The sequence below is a fragment of the Calliopsis andreniformis genome, chromosome 2, assembly GCF_051401765.1.
Source record: "Calliopsis andreniformis isolate RMS-2024a chromosome 2, iyCalAndr_principal, whole genome shotgun sequence".
In the NCBI taxonomy this organism is placed as follows: Eukaryota; Metazoa; Arthropoda; class Insecta; order Hymenoptera; family Andrenidae; genus Calliopsis; species Calliopsis andreniformis.
The window spans coordinates 15,663,927-15,691,632 of record NC_135063.1 but is presented as its reverse complement, the minus strand read 5'-3'; the positions used below and the strand labels follow the sequence as shown (position 1 = coordinate 15,691,632).

The 27,706-nt window shown below is 39.0% G+C and overlaps 6 protein-coding genes across 11 annotated transcripts; all 6 read left to right on the top strand.

Annotated features, from left to right (window-relative positions):
- The first annotated feature begins 3,265 nt into the window (after positions 1–3,265).
- On the top strand, positions 3,266–5,260 carry LOC143184286 (abasic site processing protein HMCES-like). The gene is made up of 6 exons (XM_076386364.1): positions 3,266–3,430; positions 3,515–3,737; positions 3,986–4,297; positions 4,362–4,469; positions 4,560–4,714; positions 4,823–5,260. Exons 1-6 carry the CDS (start codon positions 3,411–3,413, stop codon positions 4,977–4,979), a joined length of 975 nt encoding a protein of 324 aa, XP_076242479.1. The 5' UTR covers positions 3,266–3,410; the 3' UTR covers positions 4,980–5,260.
- Positions 5,261–6,202: 942 nt separating this feature from the next.
- Positions 6,203–16,248, top strand: LOC143184271 (tyrosine-protein phosphatase non-receptor type 2-like). Of its 6 annotated transcripts, XR_013002754.1 has the most exons (10): positions 6,203–6,445; positions 7,659–7,820; positions 7,888–8,150; positions 8,247–8,472; positions 8,545–8,697; positions 8,898–9,063; positions 9,140–9,341; positions 9,421–11,027; positions 11,137–11,316; positions 15,170–16,248. XR_013002754.1 is itself a non-coding variant. In XM_076386332.1 (9 exons), exons 1-9 carry the CDS (start codon positions 6,350–6,352, stop codon positions 15,235–15,237), a joined length of 1,533 nt encoding a protein of 510 aa, XP_076242447.1. In that variant the 5' UTR covers positions 6,203–6,349; the 3' UTR covers positions 15,238–16,248. The 6 variants fall into 6 exon arrangements, 3 of the variants coding, with proteins under 3 accessions (XP_076242447.1, XP_076242467.1, XP_076242437.1); XR_013002753.1 differs by having other exon boundaries at positions 9,421–11,300; XR_013002752.1 differs by having other exon boundaries at positions 9,421–11,316.
- A 223-nt stretch (positions 16,249–16,471) lies between these two features.
- On the top strand, positions 16,472–17,923 carry LOC143187706 (uncharacterized). Its single transcript, XM_076391932.1, has 2 exons — positions 16,472–16,714; positions 17,129–17,923. Exons 1-2 carry the CDS (start codon positions 16,712–16,714, stop codon positions 17,495–17,497), a joined length of 372 nt encoding a protein of 123 aa, XP_076248047.1. The 5' UTR covers positions 16,472–16,711; the 3' UTR covers positions 17,498–17,923.
- A 2,369-nt stretch (positions 17,924–20,292) lies between these two features.
- Positions 20,293–22,499, top strand: LOC143188276 (uncharacterized). Its single transcript, XM_076392470.1, has 4 exons — positions 20,293–20,541; positions 20,669–20,900; positions 21,289–21,620; positions 22,143–22,499. The coding sequence occupies exons 1-4, from the start codon at positions 20,293–20,295 to the stop codon at positions 22,497–22,499; spliced, it is 1,170 nt and encodes a 389-aa protein (XP_076248585.1).
- An 887-nt stretch (positions 22,500–23,386) lies between these two features.
- Positions 23,387–26,175, top strand: LOC143188386 (uncharacterized). Its single transcript, XM_076392596.1, has 6 exons — positions 23,387–23,475; positions 23,522–23,628; positions 23,672–23,773; positions 23,826–23,899; positions 24,501–24,854; positions 25,112–26,175. Exons 1-6 carry the CDS (start codon positions 23,387–23,389, stop codon positions 25,430–25,432), a joined length of 1,047 nt encoding a protein of 348 aa, XP_076248711.1. The 3' UTR covers positions 25,433–26,175.
- Positions 26,176–26,554: 379 nt separating this feature from the next.
- On the top strand, positions 26,555–27,018 carry LOC143188385 (uncharacterized; the record flags this gene model as incomplete). Its single annotated transcript, XM_076392595.1, has 2 exons — positions 26,555–26,716; positions 26,779–27,018. Coding segments are annotated over 2 exons (402 nt in total), but the record flags the coding sequence as incomplete, so codon positions are not given.
- Between the last annotated feature and the right edge of the window lie 688 nt (positions 27,019–27,706).

Genomic DNA, 27,706 nt, shown 5'->3' with positions numbered 1-27,706 from the left:
TTAAACTAAAGAAGAATGAATTTCTAACTGTTCGTTACGTGCACATGTTTTCGCATCGTCCCGTTGCTGCATTTGAATTTTTGATTCCCTGTCTATGATCCTCGTGTTCGATCCAGGATAATGATCTCGAATGAATTCAGTTGAATATTCAGCGGTGATTAAAATTCTCGCTTAACGCCAACAGGGTATAGCGGTGCTTAATTACTGGGACCTAGGGATATCGAATTAATTCGCTTCCCTAGAAACTTCTGAGAGGATGCCTCTGAAGCCATTACTGTATTATTCTTTCCCAATTTTCTTCATTTCGCTAATTCTGATTCATCTCTTAGAAACTTAAGTAAAAATTCATTTCTCTCTTTAAATGCTAAGTATCTTTTGTGCTCCATTTTTGATATTGTCTAGATTCTTGGATAGTAGATGCAATCTGCAACTTTTCATACATTTAAGATCCCCATATTTGTATTGAAATCCGCTGATTAGTCATAAAACTGAAATAGGAGATATTTACGTGCACCTAGTCAGCATTTCGATTTCTAATTCATGCGAATCGATGCACGGGCATGCCCGCACCCAACGTGACATCAACATCACAATGAGCCACGATGAGTTAGCGTCCAGGAATCCGGGAGATAAAACAGGACTTCGAGGGAGGGACGAAGGCAGCCCTTCAGCCCTTCGTGCCTTATCTACGAGAATCCTGGTACCTTAATGGATCACGCTCGATGCATCCCGAAAAGAAAACATAAAAAGTGAAAAAAGTAGAGGCCAAGAAAAAGTGAGAAGGGATGTAAAACTCGAGAAATGCAAAGGGGATTAAGCACCGTATATACAATTAAAAATATCTAGCATCTTCATCTTATTATTTAAAACATTCCAACCCAGAAGCAGTGAAAATGATCCTGTACTTTCGCTGACTTCAAAAAAATCACAATATCAATAAATGAAATACAGTAGTTCAAAAAAGCAGAAAGCAACTACAGATTCAAATTGAACAAATTCTAAAAAATTCCCAAGCAAACAAAAAGCTACCAACACAGACTTAAATCACTATCCTCATTTTTCTTTCCTTTGTTTTGAAGAACACAAAATTCGTATGGAAGATTCCTCGAGTCGCAGACGAATCAAACCGCGCCCAAAGATCGAACAATGAGCAAACAGAGGTGGAAGGGACGCATTCCTTTTACACACATGTATCCACACTGATACCCACAACCTGGACGCTCGACAAACTCGCATCGTTTCGTTCCACCTCTGGAACATCGTCATGGAACGCTCGTTGAACCGCATACACTAATTTGCCGCGCTAATGAACGTTGCCAGAAAAATACGCGCACGCCTTCTTTTCGCAATTTCTCTACCCCGCGAGTCGCACGCGAATCGCATCAGATATCGATGCTGCTCGTTATCCTATGCGTTTAGGGAGGTTGAAACGATGCAACGAGAGACTGAGTGGAGATTCGTCTGCGGTTGTGATACAGCTGAATCACTGTTCATAACATTAATCTTCTTAGAAGTACGAGAATTTTCAGTGGTATTATTCCTGAAATAATACTGCAGTAATAACAGTACTAGAAAAATAATTGCTCCAAAATTATTGGTATAAAAGAGACAGTTTCTGCATGAAATGAAATTATATTTTCGTCACTAAAAATTATGGTTCTTTGAGTTATGTAAATCTTGAGAAAATTGAGGGTTTTGAATTATTGAAAATAATTAGAGAAAGCCTAATAGACCTGAATAAACCTGAAGACTACAGCTGCACTTTGCATGTACTACAATTGACAAGTAACTCGAGAGGCCTGTCCAAGTCACGTCGAACTTCGTGGGATGCAATCATCAGCCAAACTGCGAAGAACTTCGTGGAACAGCTCTAGACACTAGCCAGGTCACGTCAGACTTCGTGGAACCTTGCTAGACATCGCCAGACCACAGCAGGTAAATGTTGGACTTTGAGAGACTCCAGCTAGCCTAACCAGACTGTGTCGAATTTGGTAGGACCCTCTTCAAGCCCCCTCGGTCCAGGTAAAACCTGCTGGATTAGGTTGGATCACGTGGGATTTCATCAGCGTGGGTTTTATCCTTGAGATCTGGTTATCTGTTATCGAAGGTCCCTATCGAAGAAGGCTGGGCTGGGTCCGATTAGGTTTGATCGGGGCTGATAGAGTTTGATTGGGCCTTAGCAGATTGTCTAATATCTAATATGAGTGGAATTGATCTTTTTTTTATCACATACAGTTAGATAAAATTAAGAATCAGAAATTTGTAAAACGAGGAATACATTATTGTAATGCTGTGAATATAATGATTGTTAATTGGCCACCTGTAGCATACGTTTAATTAACAGTCCAGCTTTGTTTCAGCTGGCTGGCATGCACCAGAGTAATTAACAGCTCAGTTTGCAGGTTCGGTTATTCTTATCGCGTCCAGTGTACTGCTCGCTAGCTTCTGAAGTTAATGATTTCTAAAGATAAGTAACTGATCAGTATAAAAATCTGTGAGCGAGGAAACAATGGACTATAATGCAGGTGCTTGAAGATACAATTAAAATGAGAATGAACATTCAGGTGGTATAAAATTGTACCTATTGTTGATTAATGGTAAGTCTGATACAAGGATTCATACTGAGATTACTACGTGCAAGAATTCTGAGAAGGAAATATGTAGTTTGTAATGTTTAGTTTTCCGTTTCTGCTTCGTGGAATTTGTTAGCATAATAAACACACATCACGGTATAAAAATAATTTTTAAGTCACTTCAGGGAATACTTTATTTTATTTTCGTGACTGAGCGAATTATAGTAAAGATTGAAAAACTTTGAAATGATAATTCTAATGGACAACTGTCTACATCTATCGGACATTGAGGAACTAAATATTCCTAGCACTCCTCAAAGCGATAATGAAGAGATAATGAAGGGATACAAAAATAATGGAAATATTTAGAATGATGGGCTGAAAACTGAAGAAATACTCGATGAACTGAAGAAATGAAGAGATGAAGAAATGAAGAGATGAAGAAATGAAGAAATGAAGAGATGAAGAGATGAAGAGATGAAGAAATGAAGAAATGAAGAGATGAAGAGATGAAGAGATGAAGAGATGAAGAGATGAAGAGATGAAGAGATGAAGAGATGAAGAGATGAAGAAATGAAGAGACGAAGAGAATGAAGAGATGAAGAGATGAAGAAGTGAAGAGATGAAGAAGTGAAGAGATGAAGAAATGAAGAGATGAAGAAATGAAGAAATATTTGAAAACTAAAGAAAAGTTTAAAAATCTGCACAACACTAAAAAAATAGAAAACAAGGAACAGAAAAATAAAGAAGTATTGCTGAAACCTAGAAATACTGCCAGAAGTAACAGGCCAGTAGATGGCACCAGCGTCTTGAGATCGTTACAGTGGCGCGAGAAACATGTGTGGTCGAGCGTGTTGGTGAGTAATTTCAGTAATTAATTTTTGACAAGGAAACTCTGCAATTAAATGAGTCACGAATAAAACTTGCAATTCATCTTACAGCTCTTTAGAACCGGACACTTTGAGCCGTGTCTGCGAGTACAAGGATGGAAATGGCAAACGACGCACTACGACGTGGGCAAAGAGTGACGTCGAATATGTCCCTTCCTGCAATATTGGACCGAAGGACGCCCTTCCTTGTGTCGTCGAGGGCTCACAGCTCGGCAAGGACGATGAAAGAGTCCTTTGCGCTATGATGTGGAGCATGATACCGCCCTGGCACGAGGTCAGTGTTTACAAACAAGGTTAGGGGGTGAAACACCTGCTAGAGGGGGTAGCTCATGTAGCGCGGTTAATATGAATTCGCTAGATATAATTCTGCTTCTTTCTGAACCAGAAAAAGTAACAGTTAAAAAAAATTATATTGCTATTCATAAGTAATTAAAAACTTGTACAGTTTTTTTTCAATCTTTATTTTCCAATTTCTTTTTTTCCTGTGATAAAATGTAAAGTGTGGAATATCTGTATGTGTAGGGTGACTACAGGAAACATACCTTGTCAACGCACAATGCTCGCCTGGAGAAGCTTAAAAGCTCTAATTTATACAGTCCACCTCTTCACAGGGGACAGAGGTGTGTTGTGGTTTGTGAAGGATATTACGAATGGAAAGCTGGAAAGACCAAGAAAGATACTAAGCAACCGTATTATATCTATGCTACTCAAGATAAGGGTGTGAGAGCAGATGATTCATCAACATGGACAGATGAATGGTCAGAGGAGAATGGGTGGAAAGGATTTAAGCTCCTGAAGATGGCAGGAATATTTAATAAATTTAAGACTGCAGAGGTAGCTATATAAAATTTCATCATTTTTTGTGTGAATTATATAATGAATTGTGAACATATTTCAGGGTAAAACAATATACAGCTGCACTATAGTTACAAAAGATTCTAATGAGGTTCTTTCTTGGATGCATAATCGTGTACCTGTGTTTTTGAATACAGAGGAAGATGTGCATGTAAGCATACAAATATACCTGTCTGTTTGAATAGTTTTTGTTTTAAGATACTAACTTCTGTAAATTATTTCTCTCATCTGATGCCAACAGGATTGGTTACACGAGGAGCTATCAGTAGCCGAGGCTGTTGATAAATTAAACAAATTAACGGTATCAGATGGCGATTTAAGTTGGCACACAGTCTCCACTTGTGTAAACAATGTATTACATAAAAGCGAGGAATGCAGAAAGGAGACAAAGCCTGTGTAAGTATGCGGGTACATGCAATTAATGTATCGCTGCCAGCGTTATAAACCTTTAATCCCGTGCAATGACATGCTAGACTATTGATTTTCTAATTCCATTACACATAGGGTAGAGAAAAAAAGCAATCCTAACAGTTTCATGGCTTCCTGGCTGAAGAAGGGGACTGCACAGTCAGCTAAGAGGAAAAGTATAAATACCAGCGATGATGATGAAGAAAATAAAAAAAGCGATAAAACACCTTCGAAAGTTGGGAAGAAATCATAATTTTTCATGAATTAATACGACGAAACAAAACTCTACCTCTGAAAAAAACATTTCTAATACATACAGATATTTTACTCAGTATTTTCAATTATTTATTTAAGTTATATTTTTTGTACTATTTTTTATAAAAAAAGATATTTGTTTTATTTTTACACGATACTCAAATTTTCGGTAAAAAATATGCTTCGATTCCTGCTCTTCCTGATAGTCTTCACACAACAATACTTAATTAAAACTAAAATTCCTGTAAAGAACAGTATTATGTGAAATAAAGAGAATACACATTATTTTCTGGACTTAAGGTTTGGTCTTAAGTTATAATAATCATTCAATTAATAATCAATCTAACGATAGGTTTATCAAAGTGAATTCACTATATCTCTTCAGTATCTCTTATTTATCTTTCTAGAAGTAAAACTAACGCTATCTAAACAGTAGTTTCAAGAGATAGTAAAAAAGTAATAAATATCGAGGAATTCATAGCAAGTAAATATCCTATGTTTTTGCGTTTCGAAATACAGTATACAAGAAAACAAGAGGGCATGCACGAGCCCTTCTAACCTCCCACACTCCAAACTCGAAAACAAAAAAATAAAAATATCGTCTACCTCGGCACGACTACAGTAAGATCTTCAACTTTTCATTAATCGGCTTTATACGAGGCTCAGACTTAAAAAACACCCCTGTCCATTAATTGTACTAAAAACTGGAATAAACTGGAACCCCAATGAAACTCACTGTACTCTCGTCATTACACGATTACACGAAACACTAATAACCTTAAATAAAGAAAAGTATGCCTAATCGAGAGCCGCTCGCGTCAAACACGGTTCGATTTCGCGCGCTACGTCGGCGCAGGCGCGTCTTCCGCGACCACCGAACGCAACATGGCGGCGCGCATCGGCGGGCGAAGGGGACGAAGCCGGAGGAAGAAAGAGAAAGAGAGGAAGAGAGGGAGGAAAGAAAGTGTGGTTATCCGAAGATGTCAGCACGTTGGGTCGGTGTTTCGCGGTGGCAGCGACGGCGGTGAACGCCAGTGAACGCTTCATCGCTGCTGGTTCGTACGATCGGCCGCGAGTGGGTGCAGTGCGTGTGTGACGGGCCTAGAGCCGAGAGGTGTGCGCCTACGATCCCCAGCGAGAGCCTCAGTTTTCGTCTCCCGTGCGGCGGGGGCTGCCCTTCGCGAGAGTCCTCATCACGCATGGCACCGCTCCGTGCCTGAGACGCCTTCTTCCCGGAGACTCGGAGACAGAGAGAGCGAGATCGCGCGCGGCGCCCGGGGCCCAGCCTCTTCGCGTGTCGAGTCTCGTTTCGCCGTTTTCGTGCACAGGAAAGCCCGAGTCGCGAACGAGCCGTGACCAGCCGACAGAATGACCAGCCAAGGGACGCGCGATCACGGGATCAGCAACGTAGAGACGGAGTTCCTCGAGATCAACGCGAAGGATGCCTGGCCGATCCTCTATCAAGTAAGGACCTCCTGTCGCTCCTCGCTCTCCCTTCCTTCCGCTTTTTGTGTCTCTCCTTCCGGTTGCCGCGAGAAAAAGACCGACCGTGCTCCCCCCGTCGCGGATGTGTCAGCCGACACGCGACTATGTCGAATTGTTTTCCGCTGACACGGCTTCCGAAGGAATTCCAGGCCCAACGATGGAATTCCTTTCTTCTTCTGACTTCCTCGAACGCCACTCAACGTGGACACTTTGGGTGTACGCATCTGTAGCTCGGCACATTTTTTTTAATTATATACTGGGTGTCCTACAGGTTTCCGTTCGAGCTTCGTCTCTGGGGACTGTGGATACAAATGGGAGGAATATGAAAGGAGATGCAACTCTGATATCAGTTTATTGCAGGTTGAGTGTCGTTGCGATTTCGTTCAGATTTCGTTCAATTTCCTTCAATGCAACGTAATTCATTCGTTTTGGAGTAGATTTTTTTTGTATTGCAGACCTGTTCTTTTGGAGTGCTCCATAAGAGAAAATCTGAAGGTGTAGAGTCAGGTGATCTAGGAAGCACAGAGACTGGATCTCCTCGAGCAATCTATCTTTGGGAATAGTGTTCATTGAGACCATGTTTTAAATGACATGCACAAAAGGCTGATTACTAGTCTAATTTTAGTCTGTCAAATCAGAGTACAACATCAACAGACAACATAAACATTGCGCATCTTTTAAAAATTTGAATATTCAAAAATTTGAATTTGAAAACTTGAATTTGATTATGTTAGAAAAATAGTATTGAAGCCCTGAACGACCTCGTCTTGATTTGCCAAGATAACAACCAGTATTCTTAAAAATTTCAATGGAAGATTGTAAGACACCCTGTGTACAGAACACGCGTGTTGCGTCTCGCTGTTTATTTGTTTCATTATTTGAATGTTCCCGTATCGCGGTATTGACGAGTAGTTTACGCGAATGGGCTCGATTTGTTATACCGCGCGATGCGATACGATAACAGGCAGGGATTCAACAGTTGCGTTCGTTCGTTCTTTATCTCGCGAGTCGGTTCTTGAACGATTTACAATGCACGGATTGTTTGGGAGCTCTAAATATGTCGATTAACAGTTTCTTGGAAAACTATTTTCACAGGAAAATGTTAAGTGAGGCATAGAACATGTATTGTGATGTTTTTAAGGTTGAACAGTTTAGCTTGGGGCTGGTGTAGATATAAGATTTCTTTTTGCAGCATATACGCAACGAATGTAGCAGTTTTACATACACGTGCAACGAGTCGAAGAAGCCACAGAACAAGAATTTGAATCGGTACAGAGATGTTGCGCCGTATGATCATAGCAGGATTGTCCTTAAGAGGGGTCCGTGTGATTATATCAATGCCAATCTCATACGGGTAAGGATTCTATTGATGTTCTTGAATATGATGAAGGAGTTGACTATATATTGGGTTCTCATTGCAGGTAGATCGTGCTCATAGACAATACATCCTTACTCAAGGACCATTAGAAAATACTGCTGGCCATTTTTGGCTAATGGTATGGGAGCAAAATTCTAAAGCTGTGTTAATGTTAAATAAGATAATCGAAAAGAATCAAGTTAAATGTTATCAGTATTGGCCTCTCGGTGATTCGTTCGATCACACTATGATATTTATGGATGTTGGTATAAAAGTAGAGTATGTCAGCAAAACAGAATCATCGGACTATACAACTAGAATATTAAAGTACGAAATATTACAAACTTACAGCATCTGTATAATTTATTATATACACAGTGTTAATAGAGGAAGAAATTAATGTAATATTGTTGTTTTACATAGACTAACAGACATGGAAACAATGGAAAGTAAAGAAATATTACATTTTCATTATACTACTTGGCCAGATTTTGGGGTGCCACAGACTCCCACAGCTTTTCTACGTTTTTTGGCAGATGTTAGGCAATCAGGAGCATTAGATCAAAATGTTGGCCCTCCTGTTGTACATTGTTCCGCTGGTATTGGAAGGTCAGGAACATTTTGTTTAGTGGATACATGTCTTGTTTTGGTAAGTGTTGTTTTTACAAAATTGTAAGGGTACAAATTCAGGAAAAGAAAATTAATCTTTTTTTTATTTTAGATTGAGGAAAATGGATTAAACTCTGTGAATGTTAGAGAAGTGTTGATTGAAATGAGAAGATCCAGGATGGGTTTAATTCAGACACCTTATCAATTAAAATTTTCATATGCTGCTATCATCGAAGGAGCAAAACAATTGCCATCTAATAACGTGGTAACTAATACCAATTCACAGTGGTCCAGTGTTATTGGATTTCCTCTGTATCCGAATGTAACAAGAAAGTCATGTTTACTAATCTATATGTATACCTTTAGAATAGATTTTATGTTCTCTATAGACTAACTCTAATAGCACTGTGCTACTGTGATCCATTGAAGTCCGTGGCGTTTCACTAACTTTTACCCCGTTTCCAGAATGTTGATAATGAGATAGTAACAAATCATTATGACGTAGTAAATAACATTAGTAATTCTTCAATTGACGAAGAAGATGAACCACCACCTTTACCCCCTCCAAGAGGCGAATCTCTAGCACGTAGCATGATGGCGGATTTGACGTCCAATACAACAACGAAGAATGGTAAGCCTTGTTTATTCATAATTCATCTAAATTCCTAAACTTTTGAAATATAATTCCTTTATGTACTTAATATCAGACGAATTAGGCGGACCACCTAACAAACCATTGCCCAGAGAACCATCGATTCATACAGACAGCACTTCGCCAAATGCAAACTCCACATTAATCACAAATAATTCGCATGACAAGAGCTCTGACAGTGTTACAGTGCCTAACGATACTACAAGTGACGGTGAAAACTCTTTACAGACATTTAGTCCTCCGTCCAGTCCGGATACGTAAGTTCTTCAACGAAGTGTTTGCGTTCTAGCTATTTTTATACGACTGTTTTTAATGATGATTATTTTCTTACAATAGAAAAAGTGAAGTTCGTCAACGTAATAAAGAGAAGAACGAACGTTTGGCAGCGCAAGTGCGAGAGATGAAGCGTCGACAAAAGGAGACAGAAGAATGGCAGAAGCTCAAGAGGTCATTATTTAAGCCCCTTTCAATAGGCATAGGCGCCGCAATTGTTGGTGGGGGTATTATTGCAATCTGTGGCTACTTGTACATGCGTGGTTAGGATCAAATTGTTTCCATGTCGCACGTATACACGTGAATATTCGAGTTGTTCGTGATACTAGGTGATTCGCACATTTAAGAATAGTTACTTTCACCGCAAGACATTTAACAGCTCCGTTGCACATGTCATTGATTACTGTCATGAAAAAGTAATTAATCAGGGAGAAGTATTTGGATGTTATGTCATTCGAAGGGAAACAACAGTGAGACGTTACGTTAGTAAGTAACAGTTAATTGAATTAGCAGAAGGAGAGACTATTTATCAAAGAAATGTTAAGGAGAAGTAACTTATTCTAAAGAAGTGCATTTGTAAAGAACATTGTTGCACGACAAAGATGCTTAAAAAACGCAAAAAAAAAAAGAAAAGAAAGGAGATTGAAAAATCGACGAAGGAGAAAGAAGAAGAAAGGGGAGACCTTCAATTTGTATTTTTATATTGTGATTTACTCAATGAGTATGTAGAATATTAGAGGATATGCATTCATTTGAAGATCTTTACGTTAGGTTCCCTTGAAAGTCGCAGTGTTTCGAGTGAGTAGAGCGTTTCGTATTTGTGTCTCTAATTACAGTGGAGGAATAAGAGGTGCATAGGATCAAATATTTACTTCGTTATTTGGTTTTTCTTCTGGTTACGAATGTGGAATTATTTGCGACACGTGAGTTAAAAAGGAAAAGAAACACGTGTGAAAATCTAAGAAGTTAATGCCTTCTTATTCATACATTGTATACAAACGTAGGCCCCCATATACGATATACATTATACAAACTGGGTGCATCATTTCATTGAGTAAATTCGATTATTTATAATTCGAATATAGAGACAAATTTAAGTATTAATCAATCATTTTATTTTTTGGACACTTAAATAGATTTACTCGTCTTTAACTAATCTATTATCGATATTTATGAATTCGTAATCGTTTTAACAGCAAATGAGACATGTCTCTGATTTTAATAATTAACTTCTAAATAAATTAGATCTATTGTTAGTAATTATCCAGGGTATCAAAATCGTTCGCTTAGAATTCAATAAGCACCCAATCACTTCGCTAGGATTTAATGAATATATTCGTGATAGACGTAGAGAAATGTTAACAATCCTAACTATAGTATACTTCGTAAATGTTTTTAAATAACTTACGTATCGAAGTAGAGTCCATTCTTCAATAGAACGTTCGCGAAGAAGGAGGATCATTAGAATTAGCATAAGTCATGCCTGTGACATACCATGGCCCATTCTTATGCAGGATGCTGTTCATTTAGAGCTACTCAGATTTCATTTGACAACTTGTTCCTGGGGCTATGAGTAATGAGGAGCTTTTGACTTTCTCTCTTCCTTGAAGGAACGCAGAACATCAGGATATTACGTTAAATGGCAACTCGTGCCTTCGATTGTGTACTTGGTAATGTTTCAAGCAGTCTTTTAAGAAAGCTCACAAATGGTTTATATAAATCAGTTTGTATCGAGTAGATCAAGGAATCTTTTTACACAAGAACATTCCTGATATACAGAAGATTAATGTCCAATTACACGAGGCATTGAAGTGAAATCAACGTCAACGTAAAAACGTTCCATGCTAAATAAATCTGCATATTGTGTTTAAACTTTACGATGACAAACAGTCAACAAAGTGGGTGCCAAACGATGAGAAGCCAACACGAATTTTGTATGCCACGTAAGGACATGCATAAGTAAGCGTACATATATTACAACATATCTTTGGCTTGAATCAATTTTTGCCATCAGATTTGGTACCAATACTAAAGCAGCCAGGTATCGGAATATCTGGTCATGTTAAACTATAATAAACACTCCTTTAACTAATTCTCAGAAATTAGTTATTAGATTGATTCGTAGGAACTTCCTCGCACGTTTAAAAGTATAGACCCAGGGACTCAATATAATTCTATCGAGTTGACCAAGAAGTGTTTGACGTTCAACAGAGCCACGATACTTAGATATCCTGCAGAGAAAGTACTAAAGCTGCTATCAAAAACTGATTCAATCAAAGGTACAAGTTAAAGTAATGAACCATTTCGCGATCGCGTTAGTGAAGTTTATTTTATAGACTTTTAACCCCTGTTTCAAGCGTTTTTCTACATAAAACACGATTCACCGAGCCTCATTAGTATCCTATAGTGCTTATAAAAGCTCGAAAAGCCTCGCTCTCGCGCCGGGGGTTAAAAGGAACATTTTTTTTCAACCACGAATTCCAATTGTCATGCTCAATGGCGCGTGCAAGTGCATTGAGCATCGAGGAAAGACTGACTATGTCTAATTGCTTCTAAAGGGGACGAAGTTAAAAAGGAAGAAGTAACGTGTTAAGCTCGTATTCTTAAGCTGTGCTTTTATGTAAGTCACAATTAATTAAATTCAAGTAGAGAAGGACTCAGATCGTGTTCCAAGACGAACTGAGAAACAAATAGAAGAAAGAGGGGGTATTCGCTGAGTCTCCTGACCTTCCTTCGATGGGAAGCAACAAGGGTCGCGAACAAATGTATTTTGTACTTTTGTACGTTGATATAGCTCTAGATTGGAATACGATCGCCCCAAAAACCGAGACATTTCGGGTACGTTGCGTGATGCGTTCGCGTGTTCGTTCACGACGCATCGACACATTAGTTTAAAAGTATCATGTTCTCAGACATGTTCTAATTGAATACAGTATTCTGTTGACGTGGTTTCGTCTACGTGGTTGCACTGTTATCTATCACTTAATTATTTCTTCAGGGAATGTGTGGACCATTAGAAAAGCACGGTTTAGTCATCGTGTGTTGCGTAATTGTGCTAGACTGTAGCATATATTGAACAATTAGCAAATAGAGCGTGTTAAAATGTTGCTATTTTCTTCGAGCAAAGAACAACACGCGTACGAATCTTCATTTGAAGCGATTCTGTTCAACGAAAGTAGTCTACATAATTTTATGGAATTAAAACTGTTAAAAGCTTTTCCATAAAAAGTGTCCTCTTGGAAAATGATCAACCTCGTTATCTATCAGATATCTAGGAATGCATTGGTAAACTGTTTCAAGAGTCACTGAAGACACTAATACGTAGATTATAATGTTACAATGAAGACATACGACAATACTAAACATCCTCTTAAGTCTCAGGGCTGTAAGAGACAATCACCAGTGTATTCTCAAGCTTCGATAGCCGGTGAAGCAATCATTTCCCAAAATGGACACAAGTTACGCAGGAAAGCTTCTAACAAAATCATAACTGATGCTAAAAACGAGTCAATTAGCGAGCAGAATTCATTTGAGATTAGTCACTTCGCTTTCGTTTGAAACGATCTATCGCGATGAAGGTACTCCCACGCATTTATCCAGAAATTCTCGAGTTTCCGTCGTCTTTATCAAAAAGAACGGGGTGAACGTTCTCCTGGAACGTTCACTCCGACTCCCCTGTGTCATTGGTCGCGTGAAACTTTCGTGAGAGAGTGTGTGTGAGTGTGTGGGTGCAGATAAGAGTGAAAGAGAAACGTATCCTGGAGAGTTAGAATCGACGGATGGCACGGTGCTAATTGAAAGTTCCAAAAAAGAAGAAAGGAAGAAGAAAAGATATAATGCACGCTCTTAGACAGTGTGAGAGAGCGAAGGTTGAATGAACGTGAGAGGAGTGCGTGAGTGAAGGAGCTAAAAGCTGATCGATCGTACGATTTCATGAGAAAAGATTCTCCCTTTGTCACTGAGCCATGTTTCGATTAAGAAAGGAAAGAGACGCTTAAGAAATCAGACGATCGACCTCGAGGAAAATGAAGAGGGGAGATTTTTATACGAAATTTATGTTCTCCACCCCGATGAATTCTCCGTCTTGTACAATAGACTTAACGTATTATACTACAAGGAACCGCAGAAACATAGTTAAGTGCCTACTGATGCGAAACAAGAAAGGAAGGGAAAAGGGAACCATGAAAATACAACCGATAGTAGTATCGACGACGATGATAAGGATGATGATAATATTTGTACTTTTGGAAATACGTGGTCATCCAGCAAGTGAATCCTTCATTATCCGACAATATATTAATAGATAATCGTTCCAGTGAGTCTATTGTCCCCTTGATCACTGCCGATCGATCGGATCACGGGGTTCACGTCACTTTCAACACGGAATGCTTCCTGTTGAGACAGAAACACACACTTTCATGGCGTCCATGATCGATAAAAGGACTACTTTTGGAGAAAATATGCTCTGTATTAGAAATATAGAATTCTGTTTGTAGTATTCAGTATGGTTTTTACTGGTTAAATATGTAGAAGGATTTTTAAAAAATTTTCAAGAGTTATCTTAACAGAAATACAAGAAATATTTGTATTCCTAGAAACTAGTGAAATAACATATACAAAGTGTACCTCGAATGAATTCCTAAACTAAGGAAATTCATTTTTCGAGATACCCTGTGTACTTGAGTTTAAGAAGATGATTTAAATGAAAATCTCGTGGTTCGATCGGCAGTCAGATCACTTAAATTTAAGGAAGTCAAGTTCTACTCGCAGTGGAAGGAAGGGAAAACAGAAGGGAACGAATGATAAAGGGTACGAGCCAAAAATCCTCGAGAATTGATAAAATGGGCAATGGTAGGAAATGACTTCTCCCTGAAGCCTGATTGCATCCTGCGACTCGACACGTCTACAACTAATTACTTACTATTTACGATGTACCGTTTTGTAGAACTATATCGAATGGTATTTTAATGTAAAATTTTACACGAGAAACGTGGAAACGACACGAGATAGGGCTAGAGAGGATAGAAACACGAGAGAGGGCGAAAGAAGTGAAATGAAAGAACGTTCCATGAATATCTTCGCTAATTGGCTACGATTCTCCCTGTGAAATTCTCTTCGTCGAAATCACCCACGCAAAAGATAGCAATAATCGAACGTCACTTCGCTTCTTTACACGCGCCCAGGAAATAGAGCCAAATCGAGTAACCAGATAGCATGACCAGAGAGGCTTGCATGCAATAAAATGTTATTTACAAACAGAAAACGATGGAAAAAAAAGAGAATGGAGCGAGCGACGAAATCGCGACTCGCATATTCCTTTTTTTTTACTCCCCCCATGTAGAAAGACGCCGTAGACACACGAGGTTCCCCAATTGCATATTAGATCGATCAATACAGGAAAGGATTTTTTCGTACTTTCCAACTTTTTTTCATTCCACCTCCCGTCTTTTTACTAACGCAACCAATCGACGAGCCTTAGAGATTCGAATTTGCTTGAAAAGAAATTTAAAAGAGATAATTCAGTATTTTTTAGTTTAGGTAACTGGAAATCTTTTTAAGTAGATTTGGTTTCTAAAGATCATCGATTGGTTCTTACCCCCACCACCTTATTTACACCTAACGATCCTATAAGGAAGATCGGTATGAGTTTGACCTTCACACGACCCCGAGACTAACAATTCTAATATGGACGCCGTGTATTGGTCAATAATCGTGTACTAATACTCTTATTGCGCTTGTTATGATGATTCTTCTCGTACTCATCTTCCTCAGCAGATCCTCGAAAGACCCTCAATCTGGTGATTTCTTTCAGATCTAAAAGCGATACTACCGAAAGCAGCGATACGGTGCAAGAGGAGCCCGAGGTCTAAAATGATCTAAGAGAGAGAGAGAGAGAGAGAGAGAGGAGTAGGATACCCGTGACGAAAATTAGAAAAAAAATAAAGCATCGCGTTAAAGTGACCTCGCAAGACCGCGACCCTTTCTTAGTTTTTCTTTTTCAATGTCCTTTTTATACGTTGCTTATAAAAAGGAGGGAGAGAGAGAGTGAAGCGGAAGCGCTAATTTATTCAGACTAAAAAAAGAACGAAACAATGAAATGCTTTGACTGAGAAAATAAATCAGTTTGTTTGATAACACCTGCAGCAGCGATTAATTCCGACGTTTTCTCGACCAGAGGCAGCTGTTTTGAAAATTCATCCCTTCCCTGATTTTCAAATATTTTTATCTTTTTTATTGAGAAATAAACGCCGGTTAATGAATTTGTATTATTTAGTCAGAGGCTTTTTATTGTAATCTGCGAGTGACTAGAACTTTTGCAATTTACTGTCTCATGGTAAGTTGAAGTATTAATTTAAGAAGGAGAAATAAAAAATAAATTCTATCCTTTCCTTTCCTATTGTTAACACGAAATATTTAACAAGTTTAGCTGGCTGTGCAACACAAAGACGCTGAAAAGTCCAATGCTACCTAGTAATTAACACGTTCACAGTCACCTGACCCGCATATGGGTCAGGGCGACCTTAACTCGCATATCTACTAAATTTAAACAAAATACCTTATCATGATTAACATAACAATCTTCAAGTAAAATATGCAACTAAAAAGCACAAAATGTAATTACTATAATAGCGAAAGTTACTCTATCTCTTCGTCACACGATTAAACTCGCAGGAAGAGATATATTTTAAGGGAAATATTCCTTTTATAGACAGACAATTATAAAATTTCTTCGACTGTACTGTTCATCTTCCAAGGAAGTCTAAAAGATGAATCGCAGCTATTCATAGACCTTATCAAAATCCACTACACTGTGAATTTCACATTAAATAGTTTACGAGAATCCAAATAAAGCAAACAGCGACATTCTGCGCATTTTATTAGCGAAACTGACGCGAGCGTCGTACGTGGTCGTGACTCATCCCCTTTTTCGCCAAGTGATCCTATCCTTGCCTCGAGAAAAACAGAAGCTGTTTCTCTGCATAGGATGCAACTCTCGAGGATGCACACGTAGTCGATTAATATTTCTGGTTTACCAGGTCAGTTATCACCTGCCGCCGATACGTCACTGTACGATTAGCGTGCTCCCGTTTGACGTCATTGTTTCGTATAAATGCTGGAAGGATGCTTTCCAGAGGCATAAACTTGCCACAGAGCCATCCTCAACGGATCCACTAGATATTCTTAAGCCGCGAGTGCTTGGTTATTCGTTCTCTACGAGCATATCTTAAGAGAAACTTCGTCTTTCTTGTATACTATCGCTGACCGTAGTTCGGTACTTGAGAATCTCTCAGCTTCCAAGCCCAGGCATCATACTTGATATTTGAGGGAAGAAAACTTCGATTCAGACACGAAGATGGTAAGATTATTTTGTGAGATATTGCTAGTTGAAGAGAAGCTTTGAGAATAGTGTTCTTCAGTGATTTTTTCTGAATATTAGATTTTACATATTGCTAATCAAAGTATCACACTTTTAATAAATTTCATATCTCTGAGTATAATTATTACTAGAGTAGAACCTTGATTCCATTCTTCATTGGGACTTAATTCACCACAGATTTTTCTATCAGGAAGATGTTTCAAATTCGAATTCTGTATTAAGTCTCAAGTCTTGTATTTAATCGAGGTCCACTGTATCTACTCAGTTTCCTAAAAATCTCCTCATACATTGAAGAACACAAACAGTAAAATATCAAAGATGGGATTTAGAACAGATTCCCTCTATAAAACTCAACACTCAAGATTTCTAAAACTATGAATCTTTTCTCCCTAGAACTCCAACACAATTGTTGTCCTCATCACGCTCCTCGGCTGCGCCATCGCGTTTCCAGTCAGGCCTGAAAGCAATTCTGCTCCTCTCGTGGGGATACCGATCGTTGTCCAAGAACCGACTAGCTTCGACGGTGGGCCACAGAAGGAGTCATCTCCACTGATGTACGCCCTGCTTTTGAGTACCCTAAGCTCTCCAGAGGAGACTTCCGGTGTCAGCCAAATACAGAAACGCAACGCGCAGGACGACGAGCAAGATGACCTCGAAACCGCAGCTGGCACCTATGCCCTTCGACCTCTGTTCGTCTATCGACAACAGTTGGCCTACAGGCAACGCGTCAGGGAAGCGATTCGACGAGGGAATCGGTTTTGAATCGTAGAAAGCCAGCTGATAATTCTTGACAACTTTTAAACGCCAAAGGACAGTGATTTGGAAGCCAAAGAGATTTTTTTGCGATCCTTGGAGCGAGGATACTTTGAGTATTGATTAGGTGTAAGAAGTTTTAGTCCTCTTTTTGTAGATTTAAGAGACGATTTGAGACGTTTGGAAGAAGTCTGACGGAAGACTAAAAGGTTTAGAATTATCGAAAGCTTCAGAAGAGAATTTTAATGGAAATTCTGATGACTTCTGAGGAACTGGAAAACAGATCTGAATTCAAGAACTGAAAATCTTTGAGATTAGAAGAAAGTCAAGAGGAAATACTTCTTCTTGGCTTCTCTTCCTTCTGTTGCCAACAGTTGCAACAATTGGAAGACGAAATTTCTTCTCTACTTCATTCGCTACTCGTAAACTGGAGCTTTTACCACAGCGAAATGGACCAAATGGTAACTAAAATATGACAATAGTCTTCGAGGAAGGGGAACCATTGAAGACGGAAGTAAACGAATCTTAAGGAAGGCTGTGCCATTTAGTATCTCGTTAGTACGCGAATATAAATAACAGACTCGTTAATTCGACGAGCTAACAATTTCTGCAGCGACAAAAAGAAGTAACAGGTCGTTTCTGCAGCAAAGCAAGGGTCCGCGAACGCCTTAGAATCTTTTAACGCAGGAAACTACTGCTGACTATACCTCAAGTTACTATACCCATTCGATAGGGAGAACACTTTTGTAAAATTATTTTTTTTGTACCAGACAATCTCGTATTACAATGTGTGTGAAAGGATGAGAGCATGAGTCATAGGATTATAAGCCGATACTTCTAAGTCCTCGATCTTAAGAACCTAACTCTAAGTCCTTAATTTTAAGAGCTACCCACCAAAGCAAACTTCGTATGTAGCCGTATTTAAATGGCAAATACTGCTAATCGCTAAATATAGACGAACCGAGTTTGTGATACCATTTTTAGTATTAGACAAATAAATTTCTTATAATAATAGAATCGTGTTTTCCTTTATTATTTCTTCATTCAGTTATTTAATACATTACCAACAATTCCCTTGTTTTTAGTCAAACATTATTACCCTGGGAACACTGGGATATTTATAAAATTGAAGTGTTGGCTCTGAGGGTTTGCACTCGATCTCTTAGATTGTCGACGGTAGAAATCGTCCAGCATCCTGCTTTGCCTTCCTTCAGAAGCTTCCAGGATCTCCTTGGAATTTATTTTCCTCTCTTCCCTGAGTTCAGGATCCACTGACTCGTCCACAGTTTCCACTTCTGGGGACTCGTTGGAATCTGTGGAGCCCTCAACCTCTGTGTTCGATGAATCCCCAGAAGCACTTGGAGGGTCTGAATCCTCTGGTCTTTGCTCAGTGGAGTCAGACCAGTCGTCTTCCAAGGTATCGTTCATAGCCTCCTCTTCAACGTCTCTTAGCTCGCGAAGTTTCTGGAGGGGTCTTAGATCTATGATCAATGGCTTCTCTTCAGTGCTGCTTCCAGAGTATCCAGGAGCTTGAGTTGACTTCCCATCGACAGAATTTGCAGTTCCAGGTGCCTCAGATGTCAAAGAGAGACTTTTGGAAGCTGCTTGAATGGCTGATATACCTTCTTCGTTTTCTTCCTTGGAACCTGAGGACTTTCTATTGGAAGCTAGTGAATTAGGTTCCTCGTTGGGATCAGTGGACATTTCCTTGATATTTTCCTTGATATTAAAAGGAGAGGTGACCGTGTCTAGATCAGAAGTAGATTTAATTGTGTCGAGAGTTAGCAGTGGTGAGATTGTTCCCACTTCCTGCTCGCTGCCTGAGCACATAGCCTTCAGGAAGAGCAAGCTAAGGAAAAAGATAGAGGATCCCATGTTTCGAACGATTTTGGAAACGCTGGTCGAGGATCTGTCGAGAACTGAGGAACTGGGAAGAGGTGCTGCCTCTTTTATAAGCGGAAGAAACTGCTAAATCGATCGCTAAACATTTTTAATGCTACTAACGAGGCACTAAGTGCGAGATTAGTGTTGGAACGATCTCGACGATCTAGAACGATCCTAAATAATGAGAGTTCCTTGAAGAGATGAGTCTTCAAATCTGCCTGGTCATGGGAAACAAATAATGGAAACTTGTTCATGGAAAATTTCTTCTGTCAGTGTCTATCATTTTTCCTTTTCCACTGTGATAATTTATTTCACTTAAAAAATAGAAGTATTGTTTTTTTTTCAAATAGTGATCGTGGAAGCTTTAATGCAGACCTGATTAAAGTGTGTGGCATAGCTTAAAAATAATTTTGGATTTCAGAGTTTCAGACTCGAATTCAGAAACAGCAAACAGAAATGTGGACACCAGGTTCAAGGTGCAGCCGCGGCCAAAGTGATGTACCGCAAGGTTGATACTCACGTCTGTTAGCAGAACAACGATAATTCTTTCGGTACTCGGTATAAAACACGAACGAACGGTTATCTGTGGCCAGACTAGAAGAAACATCGACAAAGTTTCAATCGAATTCAGAGGATTCGGGAGACACTGCGTCGCAAAAGGCAGTTTTGAAGTTTGAGAAGAAACTGGGGCTGCTGGGATGATGCACAAAATGGTACTATAGAAGAATACAAATATAATATTAAATATTCCAAGTGTTGCAATATTATATAACATAATTGCCCAAATTGCAATTTTTTTAGTCATTAAAAAATTAATTTTCAAGTTTTCTTTAGACCTTCAGCCATAGAAAAATAATTTCATATTTCGTTTTAATTTAAGTTACCAGTTTTTTTCAATCCCACGTTTTTAGTTTCAGATTATGACTTTTCAGTTCGTTCTTTACTCGATATTAATTTATGGAGGCTCTTCAGAAGCGAAACCCATTGATCCTGAGGATCTGGAGAGCCTTCTACCACCGACTCCACGCGATAAGAACGAAACTATTGCTGCTGTTGTCCAGGACCCAGTCGTTCAGGACGCAGTGCATACTGCAGCTAGCAGTGGGTCACTAAATGGGCTCGTGGTGAAGAAGAAAGTTTACATAATGCCAGCCAACGATCCGAATAAAGTAAAAGAAATCAATATTTAGAATTATATTTAATTACTGATATACTTAATTATTTTTTGTGACCAGAAGACTTTTTAAAACGTGGAAAAAGGAGAACAATAATATTTCATCGATTTCTATGTTTTAGATACTTTCGAAGAGAGAACACCTGCTGGTGGTCCCTAACGAGAACCTCGAGGACGTTCGAAAGAATATCACGGAAGCCAAGGAGGCAGAGGCAGCCACCGAGTTCTCCTCGCCTGAAAACCTGTCATTGTTCGAGGGCAATGATGGATATGCGCCCGAGGTACAGAATAATAATTCACCCGATACATTCCGTTGCCTGAGATCTCTATTTACGATAAATCATGTCGAGAAATGTCCAATCGAATTTGTAAGGAGACATAAATCCATTATTCATTACGTAATAAGATTCTGAATCACTGAGGTGTCAGTTCAATTATTATCTCCCACCAGTCTCTTTTCATTTACTCCTTTGACAAGTACAAGATTATTATATAAGACACTTAAGTTCATATTGCACACTGTAAAAGTAGATAGAAAAATAAAGTAACATTGGTGCAGCCAACGTAAGGAATACACTTAATTTTTTTAGAGTTTTTAGCTAGACCACTCCCAGAAGTAAGAAATACAAATATTCCAGGATTAATTATTCGTTTCAATTCCAGAACGAAGTCCTCTTGAATTTCCAGGAAACCGGAAATGTGGCACAAGAGGCAGCAAATGAGTTACCACCTCCACCAGAAGCAATCACCACGAACACACTACTACGCAAGGAGTCTAACACAGAAATGAAATTCTTGGAAGACAAAATCAGCTCTGACGCACCACAACCGGAAGACGAGTCAAAGAAGATAGCTGTCCCGATCGTGGCGGTCATCGACCCATCCAACGTCAAGAAGGACAAGGTGAACACACCTATAGTGGCTATTCTGCCCAATCAGCTGAACAACGATGCCTTGAAGAGCCAAGTACAATTTTTAGAAGACAACAGTGACAAGATTCAAAGGAAAGCCCAAAGTTTCATCGAGCAGACCTCCCTAGCGGTTGAGCCTGGTTATCGGACATCCTCGCCAGAGGTAAAACCATCGAGCAATTACTGGGAAACTGTATGAGAAAGGGCACGATAAATATACGTGTTAGTCCTGTCAATAAAACGAACGTAGCAAAGCATCCACTTTATCAGTTTTATTCCACGTTCCTTCTTGAAGAGCCAGAGGCTAGGAGTTGGGAGAAGAGAAAGAAGAAATGGTAACTTAGGGCCTCTTGTGTCTTGAGGCGAGAGGAGCTTTGGGAAGGTGGTATTCTGGGACCACTGGGTCTACTACATATGTTAATAAGAGTGACTTAAATTAATTGGTACACTAAAGAAATGAAATTTATCTTACTTTTTAAGCTGTCATGGTGGTCTAGTTTGGGGAATTTATTTTGGGGAATTCCTAGAAGGTTCTTCCTTTAGGAATTTCCAAACTTTCTCTTAATAATGACTATATTTTTTTCTCTTTTTCTCTTCTGCCTCTGTGACATATCTAGACCCCAGAACCAAAGTGTATTAAATCACACAGAAAATAAGTAACAATGAAGAACTCTGTTACTTTCAGATGGCAATCGATTCATCTTCGACTCAGGGAACCTGGCTAGCTCCTCTGTCGCCAGAACTGGAAGCTTCGAGGTTGGTCACTGAACAAGTGTTCCTGGCACCTGTAGTAGTTCCACGATGGGAGATTGTTGCTCCAATTTTTCCAGATGAGTCCGTGGTCGACTCAAGAAACACTGGGGACATGGACGTGGCTGAGGATATCATCTTCAGACCTCTGTTCAGATATCGACAAGAGTCGCAAGAGAGATCTAGATATCGCGAAAGTGGAGGCAACAGGAGATATGGCTACAAACCTTACCGTGATTACGATTACTATCCTAGAAGAAATTATTACAGATCTCATTACGAGGATTACTGAGAAGAGGAAGAAAACGTGATTTGCTAATTGTAATTTACTGTTGTAATAAATAAGCTATAAACGAATTTAAATTTGTATTATAAATTTTCTTTCTGGAGTTTCCAATTTTTCAATATTCTTCTTTTAAGTCTGTAGCTTACAATTTTTTTTGATATTTTTCGATTCATTTATGTTAATATTTCTACTAAAATTAATTTAGTTTTGAAATAAAACTACCAAAGAGTCGTCAACAATTTTTCTAGGCTATAGTCACCAATAAGTTCACCAACAGCAGCTGTATCGATTTAACCCCACAGATCACGATAGCAATCTAGATATGCAGAAGAATTAACGATGTTTACGCTCGACGATTAATCGGAAACGAGTTTTCCACGAATGTATTCCGATGAAGCTCTAGGAAGGACGATTAACGCGACATCGTTAATGGACCCAAGCTGAATAGTTAGTCATTCACTTTTTCATTTAACCCATTCATCCTGATCGTCAATGGCCATTAAGAATCTCGAGCATATGTGCGCCAAATGGCAAGGGTGTTGAGGAAATATTTAACAACCGAATGACTCGACGTTTCACACCTGTGAAACACGTTAACTCGTTCAGGAAAAATTCATGGGAAGACTCTTTCAACCTGATGTGCTGACTCATAAAAAAGGACTGCGTAATTGGGCATAGTAATGAGGAATATCTCTACACAAAAGAAAAAGAAAAAGAAGAAATGGATTAATGGCTTAAAATTGCAGAGAATATCCCTAATATTTGCAAGAATCCTCTTACACTTCTTGAGAAATTAAAATATCATGATTTTGGTTCCTAAAAAGTAGACTTCACACTAATTCTAATGATAATGTGAAACTGAAATGCAAAAAAATCCATTTCCTTCTCTCTCGATGAAGAAATTAATTTTCCACTGCACAGAAGTTCTCCTTCGACTAGAATTCTCTAAGCAGGAAAAAAGGAACGGAAATAGAAGACTCCAGTATCAGATTGCGCGAAGCTAGAGGTCAGTGGATCCCTGACGACAGCCAAGATCATCGAAGAGACCAAGGTGTACGAGAGAGTTTTCACGAAAGCCTGTTCTCAGCGAAGGTGAAGCAAAAGAACCATCTTTCTCTGCCTTTCCTCGAGGATCGTCCACGAGGATGACTCACTTCTCGTCACCGACGCTTTCGTAGACGGAATACTTGCCGCGAACAGCAGGATTCGTTTCCCCTCTCTGCCCAGGGTATCTGCATACCGAGGCGAGCTCAATTGCGTTCTTCGAGATCATAAACGCGGTACGTATATAACTGGTGCTCGGCCAATCTGCTCCCTCAATCGTGATCTAAGTCTCGGCAAGAACAGAATCTGCTCTGACGCTCCTGCGAGTGAAGATGAACCGCAACGTGTGGACGCTATTAATGGTAAGAGAATATAAATTGAATGAGGAGAGGTATTACAATTTTTCAGACAGAAATTTAGGAGATTTTTTAGAAGAAAGAATCACAGTAATGTGATGAAGAAATGTCTAATGCATTATATTTTATACACTACTGAACTCTGAGTGTCTGAAACTCTTTCTAGTGGCATAATTCTGTTTTCTTCATTTCTTTCCAAGAGCACTAATTCACTCTTTAATCTATGATTGAGGTTTTTCCTCCACTATTTAGGTATTCGTTCTTACTTCTTCCCTTAACAATTACCTTGAAAAAAATATTAAATTTACACTATTATACTAAAAATACTATTATCTTCAAGAAAACAGCAACCCTAAATTGAAGAAATATTCTGCCATACCTGCTTCTCCCAAGCATAATATTAAAAAGCATGCCTAAGGATATTAAAAGAGTGCCATAGTCCCTGAAACCAACAGCGCAAAAGGAAGTTCGTAATCTCTTGCATGTCTGATAACAATTATCACCAAACCACAACAGGTCTAATTCTCCTTCGTCACAACTTTAATTGAAGGCGATAAAAGAACTGAAAAATTGCACTCACTTAATCTCTGCCTTTTCTACATTCTAGCTGCTTTGCTTGGCTTCGATATTCGAAGCAAATGCCGCAAGAAGACTCTTGAGGAGAGAGTCTCTCGAGGATCACTCTGATTCTGCGGAGCCGAAGTCAGAAGGCGCAGATATCAACCCAGTTCGACTTCCAAGAAGGTTCAGAGGAAACAGCCCCACTCAAAGACTGCACATAAAAGATCAACATAACTTCGATGGAAAAGTCGAGAAAATTAACATCAACTCTGAGGAGGATTTTCCTGGGATTCGAGCATACGGAATGCAGAAGAAGATCCTGAAGAACAATGGCCATATTGAGAGGATGCAGGCGGAGGCTGAAGGGAAGAGTGGTCTTGATTCAAGAGTTGCTCGTGCGGTAAAAGAAAACTAAAAATATGTTACCATTTTTTGGGTCTTGAGTTAAACTATGCTTCAGCTATAGTTATTTTGTCCTCTTATCTATTATCGGCATTTTACTGAGACTAGAAAAATAAAGCATGCCACTTAAAAAAATGAAGATGAGCTCCAAAACTCCAAAAACCCTCCACCTGTAGAAACAATTATTATTATCATATTATAGCCCCTCTGTATCATACTCTATATTTCCCATTCCTCATCGTACAACTTTTGCAGATCGAAGCCTATGGAAAATCGAAGGAGCATCTCGAATCCAACGGAGAGATCCAGAGGGTGCTACGCCCCACAGCGATGCACCAAGTTCCAAGAGGTCCAGGACCAAGACTGGTTAGGTCCATCGAGTCCATCGAGAAGCAGGAAGGCAACGAAGAGGGGAAGAAAAACACAGAGGATCTGGAAGCACAGGACGCCAAAGTGTTCAGACCGCTGTTCGTCTACAGGCAACAGATAGCGAAGAGGCAACAGCGAGGCAGGAATCAAATTCACGGTTATCAAGCGAGTCAGAAACCTTGCCAGGACCGACGACCAGTTTACTGAAGTCTCCTTTCTCCCGATGACGTAGCTCGCTTTTAATCATCGATCGACAGAAGCACCGATAATGATTGTCGACGTATGTGGAAGCCAGGCACTTTACAATCCGCGCAAACGAGCATAGCGGTTTTGCTTGGTTTCGAAACCAGGAACCTTGATCATCGCGATAAGATTGACTCAGCCCCAGTCATTTTGTGCCATAAGAGAAAGCCATTCCTCGCGCGTTCATCGTAAGAACAATTCCATTTGTTATTGTCGATGAGCGTGATTGATGCGATTCCATGCACGATAAACGCAATTCCTGAAGCGGATGCGCTTCGAGCATTAATCTCGCTCGCGGAAGAGCGACACCGAAAAGTGGAGAAGGTGACTTTAAGCCGCGATCCCACTTGCGCGATGGAGCTTAAGGAGATTCAAGATTTTTTTCGAATATGAGCCACTGAAGTATAGTATTTAAAATCAATTGCCTTGAAGAAAAAAAAAGAAAATACAAATTATTGAGTAATTGATGTTTTTATCAAAGGAAGACATTGTTCTTCTTAAAAAATTGAATGGAATTTTATGCTTAACGAATAAACTAGCTAGCAGTTATTTTTTGTGGGAGCGCGGCTTAAGACACTCTAGTTCTTTATACAACTAGAAAGTAATTAGTAAATTATATTTAAATAGTAATTTAGTAATAGAAACTTAGAAATGAATATTCTACATATAAAATTCTATAACTGAATAAACCAGAAATGTTTACTAAAGTCGAATATTTTCTTCCACCATATACATTAATACAAAACAAAAGCAGACAAAAAATTGTGGCCTCCAACCCTTTATAATATTTTCTGAGTTATATTTTCAACAAATATCCACGTTAACAGATACGACAAATCTATAATGATATACGCCTCAATGTTAACTACACTTCATCAAGGAAGAATTACCTCATTAAAATAAACCAACTGGAATTCCTGAAAAATGGTTATAACGCTAACCACAGAAAGCCAAATGGATAATAGCAATACCACCAACGTGGCTGAAATTAGAGATACAGTCGAAAGAAACAGGTACCCTGACCGCCAAGAAAATCATAAGAAAATAGAATATGTACAGTTTCAGTAACTTGCTGCCATTTTTACCATTTTTAGTCCCAGATCGTGTGGTAAATTGTTACACTCGATATCAGTTATCGTGTTACACGTGCTAGATGCTCTGCTTCTAATCATACTTCTGCCTTTCATGCTCTGGCAATGGATATCTGCCAACGATCGTCTGAAGCTTATTCTGAGAGCCATCGTAGAGGTTTCTTGCTTGAATGTTCCTGACTGCGACAGCTTTCGTGTAACGACTCGTTTATAAAACAGGTCACGTTGGAACTGATCATGTGGGTGATCTTCGCCGGGGTCTCTATACTCATGACAGCGACTTTCGTCGTGGAAGACGGCTACTTCCGGAAGAATGACGAGGAGAAGCTGAGAAGGCTACTGAACGAGACTACAATCAACTATGGGAGTGTCAATGACAATAAAGATACTCGTATTTTAGAAACTGAGAGCCTTTTAAAGGAAAAAGAGAAGTTGAAGATCCCTGACAATGGAAAATGATTTAATCGATGTTTATATTGAAAACGTTGTTACAATTGATTTTCATTTCTGATTTTTCTTTTTGAGGGACCTTTATATCGTTTATTTTCTTGAGCAATATTACGGTATGAATTTTTTGAGAATATAATTTTTTAATATTGAGATCGTAGTTTGTTCCTTTTTCATTGCTGGTATTATATTATTAAAATATCACTTGATGGAAGAGAAAAAGGAAAGAAAAGAAGAAATGAGGAAGTGAAGAAACGAAAAAATTAAAAGGAGATGAAGAAATGGAAAATGAAGAAAATAGAGCTTGCTTGGAATTCGTGTGTCAATTAGGGAAAGTTTAAAGACTATTGCGAAAGCTCAGAACTAGGGTATATAACACGCTGGCCAAAAGTAATATGGAATGATATTTCCTTCAAACATGAAGTCATTGACAGTAGTCTTATACTTCGTGGGTTACATTCAAGTAAGTTACATTTTCACTTTTCGATGTTCAAAGAATTTTTGTTTATCTATGGTCGTCTTATTCCACTTCTTGTCAGCAACAAAATCTTTCAAATTGTGGAGGACCATTATTCCATTATGCACAGTGAATCATACTCAATAAAATGTTTGCTTACAGGTAACCCTGTAACGTTTACATACATGAATAATCAATTCACTTAAGAATATCTCATTTCACAATGAATGTATGATTAACTAG